The sequence below is a fragment of the Epinephelus lanceolatus genome, chromosome 3, assembly GCF_041903045.1.
Source record: "Epinephelus lanceolatus isolate andai-2023 chromosome 3, ASM4190304v1, whole genome shotgun sequence".
In the NCBI taxonomy this organism is placed as follows: Eukaryota; Metazoa; Chordata; class Actinopteri; order Perciformes; family Serranidae; genus Epinephelus; species Epinephelus lanceolatus.
In genome coordinates, this window is record NC_135736.1 from 19,556,596 (window position 1) to 19,579,117 (window position 22,522).

General features: G+C 42.6%; 2 protein-coding genes across 4 annotated transcripts in view; one reads left to right on the forward strand and one right to left on the reverse strand.

Annotated features, from left to right (window-relative positions):
* The window catches only part of pkd1a (polycystic kidney disease 1a), a 93,979-nt gene extending 82,475 nt beyond the window's left edge, over positions 1 to 11,504 (forward strand). The window contains exons 49-56 of the mRNA XM_033623395.2: positions 24 to 154; positions 484 to 592; positions 732 to 857; positions 1,685 to 1,856; positions 1,997 to 2,287; positions 5,542 to 5,676; positions 8,840 to 9,166; positions 10,308 to 11,504. Coding sequence (XP_033479286.2) covers positions 24 to 154; positions 484 to 592; positions 732 to 857; positions 1,685 to 1,856; positions 1,997 to 2,287; positions 5,542 to 5,676; positions 8,840 to 9,166; positions 10,308 to 11,363 — 2,347 coding nt within the window. The 3' untranslated portion in view covers positions 11,364 to 11,504. The remainder of the gene's footprint in view (positions 1 to 23; positions 155 to 483; positions 593 to 731; positions 858 to 1,684; positions 1,857 to 1,996; positions 2,288 to 5,541; positions 5,677 to 8,839; positions 9,167 to 10,307) is intronic.
* A 2,449-nt stretch (positions 11,505 to 13,953) lies between these two features.
* tsc2 (TSC complex subunit 2) overlaps positions 13,954 to 22,522 on the reverse strand; it is a 37,135-nt gene continuing 28,566 nt past the window's right edge. For 2 of the 3 annotated variants that reach the window (XM_033623397.2, XM_033623396.2), the window contains 11 exons: positions 22,048 to 22,290; positions 18,104 to 18,261; positions 17,319 to 17,929; positions 16,799 to 16,877; positions 16,629 to 16,715; positions 16,339 to 16,525; positions 15,716 to 15,855; positions 15,544 to 15,622; positions 15,367 to 15,458; positions 15,191 to 15,289; positions 14,859 to 15,089 (listed from right to left, as the gene is read on the reverse strand). In XM_033623397.2, coding sequence (XP_033479288.1) covers positions 14,922 to 15,089; positions 15,191 to 15,289; positions 15,367 to 15,458; positions 15,544 to 15,622; positions 15,716 to 15,855; positions 16,339 to 16,525; positions 16,629 to 16,715; positions 16,799 to 16,877; positions 17,319 to 17,929; positions 18,104 to 18,261; positions 22,048 to 22,290 — 1,943 coding nt within the window. In that variant the 3' untranslated portion in view covers positions 14,859 to 14,921. Of the gene's footprint in view, positions 15,090 to 15,190; positions 15,290 to 15,366; positions 15,459 to 15,543; positions 15,623 to 15,715; positions 15,856 to 16,338; positions 16,526 to 16,628; positions 16,716 to 16,798; positions 16,878 to 17,318; positions 17,930 to 18,103; positions 18,262 to 21,218; positions 21,309 to 22,047; positions 22,291 to 22,522 lie in introns of all 3 variants that reach the window. The other variant, XM_033623399.2, reaches the window with a different exon arrangement.

Below are 22,522 nucleotides of genomic sequence, written 5' to 3' on the forward strand. Positions count from 1 at the left end.
AATCCTCTCATTTAATCTTTCAGTCGAGATGATGTTCTGGTGTGGCTGAATGAGTCGCTGTTGCCACGGCTACTAGATGACTCTGCCCTCTTGAGGGACACAGGAAGCTTGCTGCTTGGCACGCTGAGGCTCCGTCAGATCCGTGACCTGAAAGGTGAGATTGAAATACTTTTGCTGTCTATATGTTTGTTATGAACTTGTGGGAGCCTGAGATTGACATGAACTGAGGCTCCATTGATCCGAAGAAACAAGAAAACCTCACTAGCTCATTGAATCTGTACACATGAAAGATGTTTTTGGAGACAGGTGTCTGTCTTTCTTATTTTTCCAATAATATTGAGTCAACTGTATGAAATTTTTTAATGTTCAGCATCTCAAGTTACTCTATTCTCTTTCATGTTTGAATGTACTCTTCTAAGAATTGATTTAATACATAGAATTTAATCTGGCTTGATCTTGTTAGAACTTTACTTTTTCTTCTAGTTGCAGGTGGTTTCAGAGCAGGAGACAGTGTATGGGGAGAGGGCACAGTTCCATCTCTGATCAAAGATGCTGAGAATTTCACTGCTTTCGGAGCTAGCGATACAAACTGGTAAGGAAACCAGTGAAAGCCTGGTTTTAACCAAGCAGGCTGTGAGTTAACTCAGATCAGTATCTATTTAACATCTGGTCTTTATTAATATGTTGTTGTTTTTTCTCTCCGCTGTGTCTCCTCCTACTCGTCTTTCCAGGGCGTGGCGTTTGGGCCAGATGAGTGTGTATAACAGTGGAGATGTGGTCCACCAGCTGAACAGAAGCCTGGAGGAGGCCTCTGCCTCGCTACAGCAGCTGCAGCAGCTGCACTGGCTCGACTACAGGTAGTGAAAGTGGAAAGACGAGTGGAAAAAACGGAGAAATTTTAAATCCAAGTTGAAAGAAAAGAACAGAACAATAACATCCGAGTGCCCTGACAGACATTAAATCCAAAAGCAAAGGCAATCAAACCAATTAAAACGGTTTTATGTGATATAATTTTTTATGTTTTTAAAGTTTGCTCACTGATCTCACTGGCCACGCTGCTCCAAAGTCGAGGGGCCAGATGCAAGGGAGTAAAAATTGGGCTCGTGCACAGTTTCACAATGATTGGAACCAAACAGAACCATGGGTACTCATGGCTTTATAAATCTGCGAGTGGAGTTTGATTCTCCCTGAAGTGCAATTTGTCTTACAGCCCGCAGTCATTTAAAAGTTGCACATGAAAACATCAAACATTCAAATAAAACGTAGAAACAATGCAGTAAAGAATGTGCTGAGAATGTGCTCTGGCTTTCAGCAATTGCTCTGAGGATACTAACTGATGGCACAAACAAAACTGGATTCCTGTTAATACTACATTTGGTATCAGGTTGCAAATATTCAGAGGGGAGCAACTGAGAGTCAATAAGAAGGTCTCTGACGGCACACTAAACTGTGTCTGTTGAACAAAAACGAGTTTTTATATCTCATATCAAATCAAACTTAATGTGAAGCGAACACCCAGCTTGAATTAGATAAATAGCATATTAAATATGATTCCAAACTAGAGAGGTAACCGAAACAGGAAGTGACTGTGAACTTTCTTGACTCCTGATCGTATCACAGTCCATTAAGTGTGTACTTGTTTGTGTGTGTGTGTGTGTGTGTGTGTGTGTGTGTGTGTTCACAGCACCCGAGCTGTGTTTGTGGAGTTCTCGCTCTACAACATCAACACAAACCTCCTGGCTGTCTTCTCCTTCCTGTTTGAGTTTCCAGTTTCTGAGCGTGCCCAGTCCAGCCTTGACCTCGTTGTCATTACTCTGTGGCCAATCACAGGCCTGGACCTGCAGCTGCTTCTCATGGTAACCCTTAGCAACCCTCTCTGACACTGTCAATGATGACAAAAACTACCTGCCGCCAAGCTTTACCTGAATTTTTACCCCTGTCCTTGGTTGTGTTACTTTGGCGACATGTTTCCAGTTTAATGTTTCCCATTTTCCAGATCGTCCTCCTCGTCCTGGTGTTGTATTTCCTGGTGCGGGGAATCATGGGCTTCCTCAGAGAGGGATATGTGTACCTGCTGTCAACCTGGAGACTCCTGGGCATCTGCAAACTGGCTCTGGCAGCCTCAGTGTGCGGGCTGCACCTGAGCCGCTGCACCATCGCCACACGGCAGTGGGCGTCGTACTTGAAGCACCCACGGGACGCCTTCACTGACTTCTACCCCCTGGCCAGACAGAGTCAGATGTACACAGCCATGTCTGCCTTGCTGTTGTTCATACTGGTGCTCAAGGTAAGAGGTTATTATTTTTGTAGTTTTGGCCATCAACCTTATCAGTGATAATAACGGTGTAATTAGCAGGTCAAGGGTTCCCTGTGGAGTTTTTACCCCTCTGTGCTAGCGATAGCCATAGTCCGTCTGTCCATCCCATTCTTATGAACACAACATCCACTTGTACTCAACAATGAACTGATAAGATATGGGTGGTCAAAGGTCACAATGACCTTTTCCGCCTCATTCTTATGAACGCAATATCTGAAGAACACCTCAAAGGAATTTCTTCAAATTTGGCACAAACATTCATTTTGAGTCAAAGGCAAACTGATTAGACTTTGATGGTCAAAGGTCAAGGTCACTGTGATCCTGTGTCTGTCTCATTCTTGTGAACACAATACCTCAAGAGGGCTCTGAGGGAATTTCCTCAAATTTGGCACTAACGTCCACTTGGACTCAAGAATGAACTGATTCAAATTTGGTGGTTAAAGGTCAAGATCACTGTGATATCATGAAACATTGGCCATTGGTCACACAAATGTCTAATAGGATAAAATGATGAAGTGCTGACATTTTATATTCAGAATTTTAAAGGTGAACTTCACTGTGACATCATAAGGCTCTGCAAAAACACTTTTCTGGCCATTATTTAACGTCATATCTCAGGAACAGAATGGGAGACATTTGGTCAGCTTATGAATTAGTGACACTAATTCTGGGTGCACACTTCGAAACTGTGCTGATGGTATAGCTCTTCTGTGCCACCGAGGGGAAGACGTGTGTGAAGCATACATATATTCACTGACATGGCTGTAAAGTGTAACTGCAGCTTGACTGGTGCAAAAAACGCGAGGTGGTAATTCTAGCCTTTTAAACTAACAAAAGTTATATTTGCATTTACTATTACTCACCAAAACAAACTGTGTATATCTTTAATATCTAACAAATATGATGAATGTATTTCCCTCCAAAAAGTGTTAAACCTGCATTGTTTACATCAGTGTCTACTAGTCTTCTTCTTCCCTGCCTCTGTGGGGACATTGCTGCATATCTAGGCACATTACTGTCACCTGTATAGCAGTGGAATAGTGTGTTAACATTGGCCGGTAATGGGTAACTCTTCAATTGTATGCATCTGTGCTCAAATGTGTGTTTATGTGTCCTCACAAGACAAACCAAAAACTGCTTTATGGAGCAACTAAAGGTCAAACATTCTACAGGGAACCTGTAATTTCTGAGATCTGGGACATTGCTATCAAGACATTTGATGGGCAAATCACACACACATGAAAAGCCTCAGGTTTTTTGGAAGAGAGGACAATGGTGAACGGTAAAATAACTTCCCAAATTGTCCATTATAAGCATCCATCACAGTTCCAATGATGAGTGTGATGATATTTTATATGTTCTGTGAAAGACCAAAATGATCATTGAACTAATCTGTTTAACACGTACTGTGTGTGTATCAGAGCCTGATATATTTGTGCCATAGTGCTTCAAAACTATTAAGTCAATCCCACATAAATCATCTGCTGCTACAAATATCACTAGCACCATGTGTGTATTAAGACATGGCTGAAAATAGTCCCTAACAAATTCACTGTTGGAGCCAAAATTATAATTTCTATATTAACTCTCATTTTGATGATGTGTGCATAAATACAGTGTATCATGGGAGGATGGAAATAGACTCACTGAAACGATTGGAATTGTTGTTGGAACGTGAAGTGTAGACATCCCCCCCACAATCAGCTGATTGAGGCAGTGATTGTGTCAAAGGCAGGGTTCTTTGGCTTGTAGCTACACAGTTTTTTGATCAGTTAGTAACAGTAAATTTAAGTTGCTTTTTATGTCTTTTTATTTTTCTACTTTGATATAATACTTTATTTGTGGATAAAAATAAAAATCTAGTTCAATGGAGTCTGAATACGCAAGGAAGAGAAATACGACAAAAGAAAAACATCAGTGGACTCTGAGTGATATAAGAGTGTGTTGACCCAGGCACATTCCAGAGGACAAGAAGGGAGCAAATATATTTAAAAGTTGCTCTTTTATTCGCTATTTTCTCATGTTTGAGCAACATTAGAAGACTAAAGACTACAGTGGCTAACTGTTACATTTATGTGTGAGATGCTTTTCTTGACATACATCTTCAGTGAAAATACATGACCTCAGATCAGAGAGACACAAGAGTGGGGAAGTCTTAAAGTATTGAGAAACTGGTTTACACAGGGCAGGGTTTTTTTCTCATAGGATTTGGTGAACCTAAAACCTCCTTTCCACCACATTAGCTCTGGTTCTTGAACTGGTTTCATTCAGGATTCTTGGAACCTTGGTGCTATCTAGCGAAACAGCCTGTTTTTTTTCTACCACTTTTGAGTAGAACCATTGTAATCAAGGATGTGTCATCAGTGGAGGTCGTTGCACAATGCACAATGGAAGTAAACAGTAGTAGCTAAATCACAGATCGCATTGATCCCTTGCGTTTGTTCTGTTATTACAGATATTAGTTTTTACCCAACAACAAGCATGAACCAACTACTGAGACCACTGCACTCTTTTTTGTGATGATTTCTCATCCAAGTCATCACGGTTCACTTTTCAGCTCATGGAAAACCTGTTATTTTTTGGTTCCAGCTGAGAGCCAACCTTTCAGGTTTTGACCCAATTTATTTTTGGTTGAACTGCTCTGAACAGTTTGAAAAATTAGGTGTGGGGAAACTAAACAGAACTGGTTTCATGTTGGTGGAAAAGGGTTATGAGAAAAAAAAGTAGACTAATATCAGCCTTACCCTTAAAAAGACTGACTTCCTTTGTTTAATGTTATCCTATTGTAAATGCTGTAGTTGCGTCTGACATTGAAGCCAAGACTGCTCCCAATGTGTATAGATGGGGTAAAATGCAAGTATTTGACGAAGCTATCAGTCAGATAAATGTATAAAGAGTACAATGTTATAACAATTATCATTATTGTATTATATTTAACATTGCTTACATTTTGTAGTTATATTGCATAGATTCTGTACTTTATAGCTGTTGAATATCTCTTATTTTATTCATACCTTGTTTTATTCTTTGTAACTATGAGTGTAGTCTTTTGCAATTTCATTATACTTGCATAATAAAGTTCTTGAGTAACAGCTACAAGTGATGGCCCAACTATAAAAAATAAAGCCCCAGTCGTAAAATAGCAGAAGTTTCATCTAATACCAAGAGAAAATGATGTTTCTTATATGATATTGTTTACTCTGTCTCTCTGTCTGATCATGCAGGCGTCCCACCAGTTGCGGTTTCTCAGAGAGTGGGCCGTGTTTGGCAGAGCTCTGCGGCGCTCGGTCTGGGAGTTGCTGGGAGTCGCCCTGGCTTTGCTGCTGTTGGTGTTGGCTTACTCACACACAGGACACCTGGTCAGACTTTTTCTCTTCCATCTGTTCCTTCTGTTTCTTTCTCGTCGACCCCCCCCCACACACACACACACACACACACACACACACACACACACACACACACATATAATGGAAACTTGTACATAACGCACAATGAACAAGTGAATGACTTTGTCAAAAAATCTATCCGCCCACTTGTTTGTTCACCTTTCATGCATAGTGGTGTTTGTTCGGAAAATGGTTGATTGCCAACACTGTCTTTACAATGCTAGTACATAAACCATTCACACTGGCACAGACTGCACAACACAGCTTCATCTGCTGTGTATTGTTAGAACAACTATTATCGTAGGCTTGCCGTCTGGTCCGTGTTGCAAAACAACTTTATTCAAAGAGGATAATAGGGCATTTATTCAATATTTCCCTGAGTCTGAAATCTATAATGCCAGAGGAAAAGCCTCAGCTGTGTGTATAATAACAATAGCCATGTTTCCATCAGCCTGTTTAGATGCGCATCTAGAAGTATCACATTGGAAAATTATGATAGAAACGCCAACATTCGAATTAAAATCCCCTGATTCGCACAAACTAAAATACGCTTGCTTCAGCCGGGTTTTGGTTGATTCGAAAAAATGGTGATTCGCAAAACGGGGGATGGAAACAGTTATGTTCTAATTAAGTCTGACGTAGTGCACCTCTGTCCATGGTGATATCCACACTCCGGGTTGGGAAGGCGGTAATGCATTTACAAGCTGGTTGCCAACCGCCAGAAAATGTGCTTTGTTATGTGCTTTTGTCTGTGGTTATGTACTTGCTCTGAGCTTACGTGCTTTCTATATATGTTTATGTGCCTTTCTATGGACATGCCATCAATTTGCTTTTATCCGTGCATCAACCTGCCAGGGACTGCAGATGAAAATTAGCCTGTATGGCTAAATCTGGCACATTTACGTGACTTAAGTGATCATGTTAATTAATGTGCACTGTCCCTTCTTAAATAAAATAAACATAAACATAAAACGTAGAAGAAGAAGAATGCAAGACTTGTTTTGTTTCCTGTTCTGCGGAAAACTCGCACGAGTTCGTAGTTTTCACCAAAGTCCGTACATTTAATGGAAACACACAGGATTCGTATTTCTTTTAATGAGCATTTCCCAATGATTCAAATCACTTTTGGATGGAAACATAGCTAGTGTTACCAAACAGCTTGTTTTTTTTTCACTTTTATTTAACCTTTTATATCCAGCATGGTTTATATTTGAGACAGCTCTGCCAAATTGTATGTATAATTATCTTGCATGTTTATGAAACTTAACTTTTAAAGGATTCAGGTAAACACGTTCACCTGAATCCTTTAAAAGACAAACAAGTACAGCAGCTTCACACAGTAGCACCATCTTTAGGCCAAAATTTTGGTGTCATGCACTTGTTCCAACAGCACAAAATTCCAAAGTTTCATTTGTCTGAAAATGTCCCATTGGACTAAAAGCCCATTTCTCTGACAGCCTATTATCAAAAAAACACAAGCGCATGTTGCTCCGAAGTCCCATTTCTCCGATACTACACACTACGTGCATTTAGTTTCAGTGCTTGAGCCACCAATTATGGCAGATTTCATCGACCCCTGTCCCTGCTTTCCAGTGACTTCTGTGCCACCAAATGTGGGTGTTTTAAGCCAAAGCATGATCTTTACTTACCGTAACCAAGTGGTTTTTGCGCTTTAACCCAATCACACATTCACCACATCATTGTTGATAAATGTAACGTATCCATGGTTTACAAAAAATGTACAATGCAAACATTTTTTCTTGCTATTGGGTTGTCTAACTACAGGGAGTGTGTAATTTCACAGCAACAGATGTTTGTTTTGGGATAACAGACTGTAAGAAACAAGCTTTTCCGGGCCATCAGAATGTGCAGTCCCCAAAATTTCACCTTGATGTGTAACCAAATTTTTGCATGACGCTGTTGGCATCTTCCAAATGTAAGGTAAAATAATTGTAACGTCACATTAACTACCTGCAAAACTAATGACATTCCCATCAGCCTCAGCTGTACCTTGTGTTTAGTGCTAATTAACAAATGTTAGCATGCTAATGTGCTAAACTAAGGTAGTAAACATGTGTTGTAGATGCTAAGCATCAGCATATTAACAATTTCCTTGTCATGGTAGCATGCTGATATTAGCATTTAGCTCAGAGCAACCTCACAAAGCTGCTTAATTCAACTCTGACATGTCCATGTACCGTTATAACATATCATTTTACAGGTCCGGTGTGTACGATAACGATGTTTTCATTAGTTTATATCACCTAAAAATAAGGATCATGTTTTTGTTCCCTTAAAATGAGGCGTTTGTATCTACATACAGAGCTGGTCCACTTCCACGAGTCAGCCATGTTGTTTCCACAGTAGTCCAGAAAGGACAAACTGGCTCTAGATAGGCCCTTTCATGTTTTTGCATTTCCATGTCAGACGCCGTTGTTTTCCTACACTCTGCAAGTGTCAGCTCCACTAAACGCTACAAAATCCTTCACACTGGAGCCTGAATATCTATTTTCATTGTCACAATTTATATCTTTCCTTTCAATCTGATGGTCTCAGATAAGCCAGTGAACATGTTGTGGAACATTCTTCCATTGAAAAACTAATTTTAAAACATTTTGAAGTTACTCTGGATATTAAAAACCCAGAATTGAGAAAGTATGCCTGTGCTACGCTGTGTTTTGGCTTTAATATGATGAACAAACAAAGCTGTATTTGTAATTTGTAAACTATGCCCACATTAGACCTGGTCACAGGGTTAAGTGTGTTCTAGAATTTGTGTCATCTTGCCAGAAATACCACAGTGTTTTGTTTACTTGGTTGGACCAAGTGTCTGTGGCTCAGCTCCAACTGGTCTGAAATTCCTCACATAACTCTGGTGTCTCTCTCCACCAGCTACCAGTGAAATTTCTTCTGGTTTAAATTTGTCTTTTTTTAACAGACAGTGAAGTGCATGTTTAAACTCTTGGCTGTATCTGAGTTATCAATGTATTTGTTCACAAGTTGAGTTTTTGATCATCACAGAGAAGCAGACTTTTGCTGCTGCTTAACCTGAAAATAACTTTGCCCTGTCCAGACTAAGACATGTTGGCTTTTCTTTCCATTTTGTGATTTTCTCCCTGTGTCTCCTCCACTCCAGCTCTTCCACTCTGTATTTGACGGCTACAGCAGCGTGAGCTCTGCCTGTCTGTCTTTGTTGGGCGCTGGCGGACGTGGTCTGCTATCATGGCGTCCTAGCTGGACTATAACCGGCCCCTCTAGCTCCGTCTCCGCACTGGTGTTCCATGCAAGTTTTGCCATACTTCGGCTGGTGTTGCTATGGCTGGTCACCTCTGTGTTACTGAGGAACTACCGGCGCGCACGAGCAGAGCTGTACCGTCCAGCTGTGGACCTCCAAGACTACGAGATGGTTGAGCTGTTTCTCAGACGTCTCAAAATGTGGATGGGACTCAGCAGGGCCAAGGAGGTACACTTCCTGTTTGCTTTCTACAGCTGTTAGTCTGACCTATTTTTAGAAAGCCTTTAGAGATTTTATAGGGACAAATGTGAAAAAATAAATGGTTGCAGACACTCTGTTAGAAGCTGTATCTCTAGTACTTTTTAGATAGATATACATCAATCCCAGTGTACTTTCACTCAAGCTCTGTACTCAAGTACAAATTTGAGGTACTTCAAGTACTTCCATTTCACGTCACTTCAGTCTTCTACTCCTACTGCTTTTACTTAAAGGGACAGTTCACCCCAAAATAAAAATACATATTTTTCCTCTTACCTGTAGTGCTGGAGATATTGGCCAAAGAGATGTCTGCCTTCTAATGAATATCACATAACTAGATGGCACTCAGCTTCTGTTTAAAACACAATACATCTGAAAAACTCAACACCAATGTCTCTTTTTTTAGAAATCATGACCCAGTTACTCAAGTTAATCCACAGGCTTTGTTTGGGCAGTTTTATGTAGGAACTATTTTCTTTCCACCAAGCCATGCCCACCAAAAGAAGTGTGCATCTACTTATGGACAAGACGAGATGCAAATATTAATGGCGTCCCCCTCGGCTGAGCTGTAACATCTAGCTCAGTGGTGCTAGGTGAGCTAGCAGTAGATGCACACTTCCTTCTGTTCGTTGATAGGGTTGGGGAATGTGGTTCGGTAGAAAGAAAATAGTTCCTACATGAAACTGCTCACAACAAGATCTGTGGATTATCTTGAGTAACCAGGACATGACTTCTGGAAAGAGACATTGCTGTTGAGTTTTTCAGATGAATTTTTTTGGTCATTTGAGCACCACAAGCTGAGTGTTATCTAGTTTCATTATATTTGAGAGAAGGCAGACATCTCTACGGCCGATATCTCCCACACTCTGCAACTCACACCATAACAATCTAGAATGATAAATAGCACTACAGGTAAGAGGAAAAGTATGTATTTTTGATTTGGTGTGAACTTTCCCCTTAACTTAGGTTTTGGCTTAGCTTTTACTGCCAGTGGAGTTTTTTTCAATGTGGTATTAGAACTTCAACTTAAGAAAAGAATCTGAATACGTCCACCAATGATTCATCCTCACACCTCGACCTTCTCTCTTTACCTCTTTCATCCTCTGTTTAGTTTCGTCATAAGGTTCGTTTCGAGGGCATGGAGCTGCCACCATCCCGTTCATCCTCCACCAGTGACTGTAAGTCCCTGTGCTTGCCACCGCTGGACGGTCCTGATTCCCCTCCCACCCCAGACAGCATTGATGCGGGCTCCGAGGCCTCATGGCGCCCAGCCTCCTCCAGCCCCTGCAGCCTGACAGAAGCCCCGGGGATCGGCCTGGGACTTGGGTTGGGCCTGGGTTTGGGGCTCGGTCCAGGGGTGGTGATGGGAAGCACCAGCTGGAGGGAGAGAGCAGAGACTGAAGCCTCTCTGAGACGGCTCCTCCCCACCCTGGACGCCCTGCTGCAACAGCTTGACCGCGTCACCATGGCAACAGAGGATCTGTACCACATTGAGTGTCGACTGGAGCGGACGCAGAGGAAAAGGAGGAGTAGAGGGAGGGACAGAGGTAGTGGTGGTGGTCAGGGAGGGAGGAGTGAGGCTGGACAGAGAGGGAAGGGTGAGGACAAGGACTCTGCTGGATGGAGAGAACGAAAGAGTGGCAAAGAAAAACACAAAGGGAGCAAAAAGGGGAAAAAGACGGATAAAAATGAACTTCTAAAGGACTGTGGAAACACTGCTGCTAACCCCAAAAAGACTCCAGCAGCTACACCTGTCCCTTTTCTAAAGCCCAGACCAGCCTCTGCCACCATACACACACCCGCCCCTCAGTCATCAGCCAAACCTTCAGTCAATGCACCGCTACCTACACCAGTCACAGATAAATCTGCTTCTGACACCTCAGCAAACGCTCCCCCATCCCATGTCCCGCAGCCCAAAACACCCCCTGCACCTCCATGCACCCCTGCGCCCACCCCTTCCTTGCCATCCACCCCTGCCTCTACCCCTAGTAGCCGGGACTGGGACCCCCCGACAGAGAGAGACACCCTCCCCTCCTCCAGCCTGTTCAACCACCCCGCTCACACTACCACCATTCCCACACGCAAGCGGAAACGCAAACCCCCGCCCCTCAAAAACAAGGTGCACCCCAACCTAGACAGGCATGGCCCAGGACACCCTAAATCCTGAGGAGTCTGGATAGACGGACAAACACAAGTGAAAGGTGGAGCAAAGGAAGAGTAAATGTTGGGTTAAGGACGAGAGGAGGACGGGGGCAGCAGGTTTTGTCCCCGGGTGACCCTCTCTAAACCCAAGGGAAGGAGAGAAGGGATGGGAAAGTTGTAGGACAGGAAGGAAACAAGAAGAATCACAAGGAGACAAATGGTTTAGGGTAGTGACAGCAGATTTGTAAGCAGTGACCCGTCCTAATCCCACTTCAGTTCAGAAACATGGTGCGGGTCACCACATGCTAACTGAGCTGGTTTAATCAGCCGAGTAAAGGTCCACAATGAAACCAAAAAACACTCCTTTTCCTTATTTCCCCCGGACTAAAACTGACCCGGCGTAACCCTGGAGGTCACGTGGGGTCACTGACAGGAGCACATGAGCGTGCTCACCTGAGGATTTAACCAACTGAAAGCAGACAATGCAATCAGTCCTTTTGTGTATCTCAGAAAACTGTGTTGATTTCTCAGTTATGTTGTCTGTCTACATATTTTATATATATATATATATATATATATATGTGTATATATATATATATATGTATGTATATATAGTATATTTTGGTCACCATGGGTATTTGTGGCCTGTTTAAAAACAGTCATGTTTTATGAACCCAAATTTGCATGCAGGCACACACGGATATACGCACATGCAGGTACACACATGCATAGAAATAACACTGTAGGCTCGGACGTGCTAATTGTAAAGTGCCGTACACTTCAGCCCACTGAGGTACAAGAGGAAACAAAATGAAACACACACACACACACACACACACACACTCAAGGTTGCTGGGACCCCAGCAGCCATTTCTTCAGGGTGCAGATATAACCGTCCTCTACATACTGGAGATGTGCGGAGAAATGGATCAAAAGATACAAAGATAAAAGGGAAGCCACGAGTAGCGACAAGAAGGAGGCGTAGCAAGTGGTGGTAACACAGAACAAAGTAGCGCAGGAGTGTTATTGAGAGGTGGGAGAGAAGAAGAAAAGAAGGTGATGCTCAGTGGAGACGTTTGGTTGTAGATAAAAGTTGAGGAAGTTGCCTTCACTTACACAGTACTGAACATTTACACAAGTTCACCCATCATAAAGCTATACTGACTCCCAGTCTGATTATCTTTTCAACATGTGTTCAATATGGTTGTGATTTAAAAGCACTTTTGTTCTGATGTAAATTGTTTTTTTTTTTTTTTGATGAGTTGTGATGTAAAATAAGCTTGGTGTCCAAACCAATAGAGAAAGCTTCACTCATACTGTATCTAAACTATAAACGTTGCCAAAGCTTATGTATGCATTGTGAGTTGTACCATGCCAAGTAATTCATTCATTCATTTGTACTTAGCACTTTATTTCCTAATGGAGCTGATATCCAACGCCATATTTAACGCTCATGTGTCGTGTTTTCATTACATATCTTTAACACATTATAGAAACATCCTAGTAAGTATTATCAAGGTGTCGAAGCCACAGCTAGCAGTTGTATGTGTACTTTTGTCTGCCCTAGTTTTGATAACTTTCCTTTTTTAAAATGTCTTATTTTGATAAACATACATACTTCCTGTGTCCAGTGGGCAGATCTCAGGGAACCCACCCTTTTCCTCCCCGAACCTGGAGAGAGAGCCAGGAAAACCAAAACTGGGGGTAAAATAGGTGTTTTCAGTAATCTAAGGAAATGATATATGGAAATGATATATTTTGTGGTTAAATCATGCCAGCCTGTTTTAGACTTCATCTTCCTTCTTCTGTCAGCCAAAAACTGTTTTCATGGGTTTTTAAAAGGATATGAAAAATGGTAGACGGGCATACCAGAGTGCCTCCTTCAGTTAGACCCCACCGTTACACAGCATTAAATGTTAACACCCCATTTGGTTTTAAATCTCACCTTTTCCTGCCCATAAAGTCGCATTAATATCTCACGGTTCAGGCTCTTTCAAAAAGGACAGAAAAAGACCCTGCTTCATCTGCGTGTGTGCATTTCTGTATATATTGGTGCTTCGTGATGTAAATAATTTTGCTTTTCATGATCAGTATTGTTTATGTGCTACAGTGGCATATGCATTAGGTCAAGCACTGGTGTTGCAAACCCCAAAGTTTTACATTTCTCCAATCTTAACTAAAGCACTACAGCCAAAGCTATCCATGTATTTAATGTAAATCTTTGCTCACAATATGCCAACCACAAACCGCAGGAAGCTCAGCCATCGACGCCTCCGCTGGCCGTCCTATTCCTGCTATGTGTAGTGTAACAAGATAGTGCCAAAGCCCACATTCTTGTCTTGTCTCTTTATGTTGTACGATGCATTTTGTTTTAAAATGGTGTTACACGTGTCTTTGAAAACATCTGTCTGTGCTCTTCTTTGTATCTCATATCTGTAATTTTGCAGCTGTAGCACTTCTCCTGCTTTTGCACTTGACAAAGTCGAATAAAGAGTTTGACAGCTGAACTGTGCGTGATTAAATGGTTTTGGTTAAAGTTACCCTCTGGCCCTTTGCTACAGGTTTGTGGTCTGCACTCGAGCGTTCACAAATCCAAATCTCAAACCTTTTTTATGTTCACTTCTTTATTCCACACACATATTTACTCACAAACACACCCTGCTCTCTCAAACGTAGTGTTCTGTACAACTTTACTCATCTCGTGTTGCACATCAGAAACATATTGATTAGACCTAAAAAGTGCAAAGCGTTAGCATTTCAAAAATGTTCGAAAAATATGCAGAAATTACTGTCTTCACATATCAATACTTCATCACAAAATAAGCCTTTTTGATACCATGAAGCTCATGAGTTTCCCCAATACAAAGTCCCGATTGGTTTGAATCAAAATCAGTGTGTCGTCCTGAATTCTTCAACTCATACCCCTTTTCCACCAACATTAAGCCGGTTCCCCAAACCTACTTTTGCACCATTCAGAGCATTTCCCCCAAAAAGACATTGGTTCGGAAACCAGAAAAGTTGGTTCTCATCTGGAACCAGAAAATAGCAGGTTTCCTTACTCTGAAGTGCAAACTGAGACATCAGTGTGTGTCATATTCTACAGGTTGGAAAGAGAAGATGGAGAAGGCAACAATGGAGACATCAAATGAGAGATCATCAGACAAAAAGAGCGTGCAGTCGTCTCATTAATTGTTGGCTCATGCTTGTTTTTTGGATAAAAACAAATATCTGTAATAACAGAACAATAGTTTGCAGGTACTCGATGCAAATTAGCAATTTTGCTACTACTGATTACTTCCATTGTGCATTGTGCCGGCACCCTCCGTTGATTATACATCCTTGATTATAATGGTTCTGTGCAAAACTGTTGGAAACACGCTGGTTTGCTAGATAGCACCAAGGTTCCAAGAATCCTGAAGGGAACCACTTCAAGAACCAGAGCTCATGTGGGGGACAAGGGGTAACAGAGAAGTGAAAGTAAACTCGTCTCTGCTTTGAGGCAAGTGTGTGCATGTCTGCAGTTTGTGTGTGTGTGTGTGTGTGTGTGTGTGTGTGTGTGTGTGTGTGAGTGTGTGTAATGTCATCAAACAAAATCCGTAAAATCATCAACTGTGGATACAAGTCTCTTTCTCTGCCCGCTGGTTTCGGGGTTTGGTGGTGGAGTGCTCTGCTGTAATGCCTTGTTTGGCTGAGCATGTCCCTGGGTCAGAGAGATGCCAGGAGTCGAACGTGACTGGATGTCCTCCTGGGCCTGAGCCAGAGCAGAAAGAAAGCAAGATGGATGAAATGTATAATGCCATTAATTTGACAGTGATGAAGGTTATTCTCTTTGTTGTTTGTGTGTTTTCTTACCCTTGTCCTTATTCTCTTTATATGCCTTAATCTAGCCAGCCACTTAGAGGCATAAGCATCGGACGGGTTGGCTCTGTACTGATGGACTAAAGACGCCATCTGCGGGGAGACAAAGAGGAGTGAGTGTGTGTAGATGTGACTGGGAGTGAGAGGGGGAGATTAGGGTAAAGACTTACATTAGCATGTAGAGCCATCTGTCTGACTAACAGTGGAAGGTTCCGATCTGAAACGATTTTGGCCACTGTGGTGTCAACTAATCCCTCCAGGTCTGAAAGAGAGAACAAGAGGAGGAATAAAAGAAAAACAGAACACTGTCAAAGGACACGCCAGAGGAAACACAGTGATCAGCTTACCTTTGCGGCACTGGAGGGTGACAAGGTTACATTCATAATCCAGTGGTTTTATAATGACTTCTACGAAGTTAAACTGACCCTAACAGGAGCGGGAAAAGGACAAGAGATTGGTGTCAAAGTACAAAATATATACTATACACTTTTAGACGTGTGCATATGTGTGTCCATGTACCTTTATGGTGCCAAGTTTGTACTCCTCTCCAGAGTCATTGTACACCACCATGACAAAATCGTTGCCAATGTGACGCTTTTTGTTGCAGCAGCCCTTGTCGCTCTCCTTGTTTGGCATCAGTGTGGCTATGTGGAAGATAGCTGCAGAGACAGGACTGCATTAGTAACTAGGAAGGCACTCAGAGAGCAGCGACCTCCACCAAGGCCAATAGTCCAGTCTTTTACGATATGCAAATCTGCAAGAGCATTCGCTACATATGTCTGGATACATTTCCAAAACTATCTGAATTATGTCAAAATATGGTTGTGCTTAGCTGAGGCCTCATCATCGCAGCTGTGCATTCATTAAAAATAATTTGTTTATCCACCCTGTGATTCGGATTTACAATGAATTCAAAATTGAATGGGCTCTTCCTCGGCCCATGCTGCACCCTTCCATCAAGATCATGAGAGTCGGGCCAGTAGTTTTTCCATAACCCTGCTGACAAACAACAAACCAACCAACCAAACCAAAAACATAACCACCTTTGCAGAGGTAACACGCAGACTAGCTGTGTAAAAACAAAGACTTATTAAATCACCATAAATGTGATTCCTTTCCCTGTCTCACACACGCACGCTCACCCTGCATGATGTCGTCATGCCAGCAGTAGGTGAACTCTCCGTCGTCTCCGTACTGGTCAAGCCCTCCAAGGAAGATCTGGTCGGGGTCACAGTCTTTCAGATGGATTAGTTTGCCCAGGCCTGTTAGAAAGGCGGCGTAGCGGTTTGAACCGTACTCGTTTGACAGAATGGCGACCTCATTGTTGACCTGAAGAGAGAGGAGAGGATGAAGGTGTGAAGCCACAGACAACAGAAGTTATCTCCCAGTAATATTCAGTTAAAACAGTCAATCAATGACATTGTGTTCTCACCTGACCAGCTCCAACAAACACCACTCCGATCTTATGGGTGTCATAAGGAGGCATCTGGTCCAGGACCTTCACAGCACGATCAATCACCTACCACAGAGATTAAACATTGTAAACGATGTGTAAAAACACACTTAAAGCAGATTCCAGGTCAGTCAGAGAGGTCAACTAACCTGAGTTTTGGGGAGCAACAGCGGCTTGTTGGCTTCGTTCCCGAAGAAAGGAGAGTGGTACAGCTGGAGGAAGACAAAGCTAGAGGAGACATGAAGTCGACAGAGAAAAATAAGTGTTGGGCTCAGGTATAAGAATTAAAAAAAAAGCACAGAATAGATCTGTGATTCATAGGCATTGAATCCATGAATGGACATGGTGTTAACATACAAATAAAGAAATGTATTAAAATCTGAACAATAATACAGCTTAGTTAAGACTATGTTCTATTCCATATTTTAGGAAACAGTCTATCATCTCTTCATTTTTTAAGTGCTTTTCATTTTCAAAGATTCATTTCAACCCTGCAATTCTGATTTTTCATCATCTCAAACAGGGTTTTAGAACATGATTATTGGCAGGCTGCCTCTTCACATCAGAGCAGAGATTAGCTTACTGAGTTTTGTTAATAAATTGCATCACTTAATTGCCATTAACAGACGACAGCTGCTGCAGTAGTTTTTTGTGCAAGCGTTGAAGTACCTGGGGCTCAGTCCAGAGATCTTCTCTGTGTTGCTGGGTCCGGGTCGACTATGGTACGAGTCCCTGTCTGTCCTCCTCTCCCTCCTGGAGGAAGGGGCTGATACTGAGATGGTGTGACCCCGCGGTCTGTGGCCTCCACTTGGGGAGATGGGTCCAGGTTGCGCCGCTGCTGCTGGAAACTCCAACCTCATCCTTGCTCCTCCACTTTGAGATGGCACTACACCTGGGGCTTCAGGCCCTTGACTCTGACCACCCGGTCCATTAACGTCCCCTCCTGTGAGTCCCTCCACCTTCTCTTTCTCAAAATGAGGCTGCTGGGGCTGAGGCTTGCCATCTAAGGAAGGTGCTTTGGGCCACAATGTGTCTCCTGGCGCAGTCTCAGACTCCATAGCTGCCTTGGAGAAGGCTTCGGGTAAGGTTTGGAGCTCCGGAGAGGAGCTGGACTTGTTGAGTCCATGACCCTGGGATTGAGTGTGGGTCTGGAAGGGAAGCTCAGGCCCCTGACTGCCTGGGGTGGAGGGTCCCGCAGTGGGCTGATCGATTGGGATCGCTCCCTCACTCACTTCCTCCAGCGTGGACTTTTCATCATCTTGACTGGAGGTTGAGGAGGACTGGAGGAGAAAGATTAGAGGAGTGTATCAGCTGATGGCTAAACAACAGGTGGTTAGTTTATCATGCTGTACAACATATAGTATTTTGATTACTCTTGATACGATCAAGTCAGTGGAAGATGCATGCCCTGTTTTGTGTGCAAAATTTTAAAAAAATGTGCACCAACTTCTTACCCTGCTGAGCGTTCCAGGCGGCGGGGTCTTGGTGAACTTGTCTGCAGACATGAAGATGGGATCAGAGGTAATTGGCTCAAACTCTTCACTCTCTAGCCAATCAGATGGCGTGTGTGCTGTAGTGACCCCTGACCCCTCCTCGAGCACCACCACAGAGTCTACAGCAGGACAGGGCAACAACCATGTGGGTTATAGGTGGATACACACTCAAGACAAACTGTTGTAACCCCCCCAAACACATACACACTCACACATGGTGTTGTCCACCATTAGTGACAAAATCAGAGAGATATTAAGCCATACGCAGGTATAAGACTCCAACAACAAACAATGATTTCTGTCAGTAGTAATTTTGACACCTCACACACATTCTCTCTAAAAATCAAGATTCTAGACGAGTATACAATGACTGAAATTAATCATGGTAACAAACAGAATCAGATGTTTCCACATTGATCAAACAATCTCAAGTGCAATCAGGCAAACACACGTGTGCACATGGACATTCAGATCTTGACCTACAGTAAATCCAATCTACAAACACTGAGATCAGAGACAAAGACAGATCAGTGCAGCAGGCAGCATCTATCCATCACTGGTTCATCTACTTGATTTTTCCATCGAGATACATGCATCTGCTCGGTTGGTTTGTTGGTTAACTCGGCCCAAAACGCAATGCAGTTACTGCAACAGCAGCCCAGACCAGGCCCCTCCAGTCCTGTATCTCCCCACGAACAGTCCCCCTACACTCAAAGAAGAAGCAGCCAACGTGATCAGGTCTCTTTCACACTTGACTGTTGGACCTTAATACTGCTGCTCTGAAAAATGTCTTCATCACCCTACTGGTCTATCAGTAAGGCAAAAAGAGCACATTAGTTCAATAAGGTCTGGGCTCTTCTGTTGACAACATCTGAGGGTCAGGGGTTAAAGGGTCAACCTGGGAGTATATTTCAGAGATAGAGTTAGAGAAAAATTATTATGATGGAAAAACAAATCATAGAAGGAGTCAAAAAATAAATCATGATCCATCTTAAGGTGTCATTGGACTGATTAGTCTGAGCGCAGGCACGGTTTCAGCATCTCTTGTGGAGGACCCTCCCTCCCTCCCCATGTTAATAGAAGACTGATGATGGGTAAAGCAGATATTCTGAATTCCTTCACTTGCACAATCTTCATGATTTCTTTATTATATAGCAGCAGCTTTTTTGCACAAATAGGTTATCAGTGACAGGTGTGCAGGAGAAGAGAGTTGCAAACGATAAAGAAACTCCTACACATCATATCTCACTTACAATTAAAGGGGAACTATGCCCATTATCAAAGTTTATATATGTTATTCCTATGGTCTTAAACAGTCCAAAATTATTAACACACATGAACAACTCTCTGCCAAATCCAAAACTAGAGTGCTAAACTCAAATTTCTGATGTCACAGGGTATTAAGTCTGAAGCTGCTCCACAGACACTGGGTACAGTTACATGATGGCTTCTCATTCAGAATGAAATAAATCTGAATGAAATCATTCGGAATTAAAGTCTTTCCAGGTAGTTTACATGAGAAATATTCATTCCGAATGAGGGTTTACACGGGAGATCAGTTTAATCGCCTTTATTCGGCTCTGCGCAAGGTTTGGGGCAGGGAAGGTTTCTGATTGGATAGGGGGTGGGGCAGAAGAAAACACTGTAGTCTTCGCTCCGGATAACAATATGCTTGACGACGCCCTTCTTAGTGCCTTTTTCAGGCTTGTTTTGCTTATATTCTTTAAGCAGTAGTATGACAACAACCTTGTTTTGCTAATGCTTTGTCTGTTGAGGAGGAGAAGAGAGGTAGAAGGTCGAAGAAGGGAGATAGAGGACTGTGTTGTGGCGAATGGAAACCGGTGAGTGCAATGAGTTCGACTGCTCTATCTCAGCCCATTGCTATGCGCGCTATATACGTCATCGCGCCAGAAGGGCAAGGAAAGAGCATGCGCAGAAAGACCGGAATGAACTTAAAGAGGAATGAGTGTATACATGCACACAAAATTCTTTCATTCGGAATGACAGAATAAACCACCCCCTTTAATCGGATTTAATTTTCAATCGGAATGACCGTTTACATGACCACTTCTATCAGAATGGCCTTCCATTCCGCATGAAAGTGGAATTAAACTGTCCATCTAAACGTACTGACTGAGTAGCTTGTTTGCAATCATGTGACTATTAGGACACCTGAAATTCAGATGGAGGACAGGGAGTGAAAGATCTTTATACTGCATGAATTGGGTATAGAGGACAGTAATGCTGGGTCATGGTTAAAAACAAAGATAATTTGTCACAGCAAGTTGTTGCATCCAACTCGAGGCATGCTTAAAAACATGCTTCAACATTAACCTTTGAAATTAGCTGACTCTGCTCCTCCATAATGAAGATCGAGGCAATAAAATATTTGGGTATAAGAAAGAAAAAAAAAACATTCTGTGGGTCCATAAAATCAGGCTCCCATTTATTGTCTATGGAGCAGCTCCAGATTTCATACTTGATGACATCACAAGTTTGAGATTCACCTCTGGTTTCTGGCTACAATAAAAAACGAGCAGTTTGTGTTCACAAATACTGATTGAACTTTCCTAAACCATGGAAACAACATATTGGAATTCTTAATTTAGCTGGTGTTTCCCTTTAAAGGAATAGATGGACACTTTAGGAAGTACAGACAATATTTGCTTTCTTGCCACAAGTCTGTCCGGCTTAGCACAGCATTTTGGCCAAGAAAACATCCGGCACATAAACTTCATACTGAAAAAACAGATATGAAAGGAACAGCTAACTTTTGTCAAATAAGAGAATAAGCATATTACCCAAAATGTCAAACCATTCCTTTAAAACATTTTACTGGGCAAACAATATCGCTGTCTTTGGATCTCCTACAGTTGATACCAAGTAAGAGATAATGTATGACTTTCTCTTGCAACATCTTTAACTTACAGTAGAGGGGATATAATGAAAGTCATGTGATGATCAAATGTCACTTTCAGGTTGTGCTGGCAGACCACTCTATTGTGCAAGTGAGAAGAAATACACTACACCAGGATTTTCTGGAGGGGGGTGGGGGCACACATGTGGTGGACGGTACCTGCCCAGGAAATGCTCCTGTGCAACCTGCCAGGGGCTGGAGGGCCTAGGGGGGCAGAGCCCAAACCCAGAGACCAGAGAGAGCCGCCAACTGCAGGCGGGACGCCAGAGGACAGGTTGGTGGCACATGACGCCACATAACACACCACAGCCAATCGCAAACCAGCATGGAGGGTGAGGATGAAAAAACATTAAAACTAATGAGAACATGGGGAGAAAAATCTCAAAGGCAGTGAGAAAAGAAGAAATAATGAAAGAAACTGAACAAAAAAGATGAATTGATGAGGTAAAGAGAAAAGGTAAGGATGAATAATTGGAGGCAGGTGAGCCCCACAGGAAGAGAGAACGTGAACAGAAGCACAGGACACTGGGAAGCACTAAAAAGGAGGCTTCTGCAAAAAAAGACATTTGACTGATGAACACAAGGCATGTCAATGCAGTGATCTTTGACGATCAACGACCTGAGCAAATCGAAACTGGCCAACTGATCGCCTTCAGGTTCACATAAAGTATTCACAGGCAATTTCTGACTTAGCTCAATCCATTAAATAGGACCACAGACAGGCAGTCAGGCGGGTAGGAGGGATGCTTTCATGCGTAAAATTACATTTTTTAGGTCATTTCGAGTTTCTGTTCTGTAGCTAAATATTCTGGCTGTACTGTTGTTGTGTTTATTTTACTTACAACACAGTAACATTTTTGTGATCTTAAAATGCTGGGACAAGTAACCTGCACTGATCAATTAAAACCACGAACACACAGCGACAAGATGAAAATATAACACAAAGATTCTGATCTTTTCAGCTTTCTCTTCTCAGACTGTTACCCACCAGTATTAGAGCGCTGAATCAGGTGTGCCTTTCCTCCAACACTGCTGTGTGTTTGGGTTAGCGGCTCAGAGACAGGAGCAGGAGCAGCAGTGCTGGCGGGAGCACTGGCTGTCTGGGTAGGAGGCTCCTTTACTCCCTCCATGGCCATAAGGACAGTGGAGAGTTCCTGCAGCGGCATGTTGCCGAGCTCCGAAGAGAAGGGACTGGGTGGGTTCTCCAGACACATGAGCCAGCTCGTGTTACCTGTGATGACAGACAGACAGACACATGCATCAGACCTCAGACCTACTGTTTTACAAAGACCACACATGGTTTTGATTATTTTGCTATACTACAAATAAAACTTGTGTACTTCACAACAAGCTGAAGGTTTAGCACATAAAAGTACGTCAGATGTTTTTAGATAATTATCCTTCAGGCACCCACTCGCATTACCGTGATAACAATATGAAAAACAACTTGCAAACACACAAAA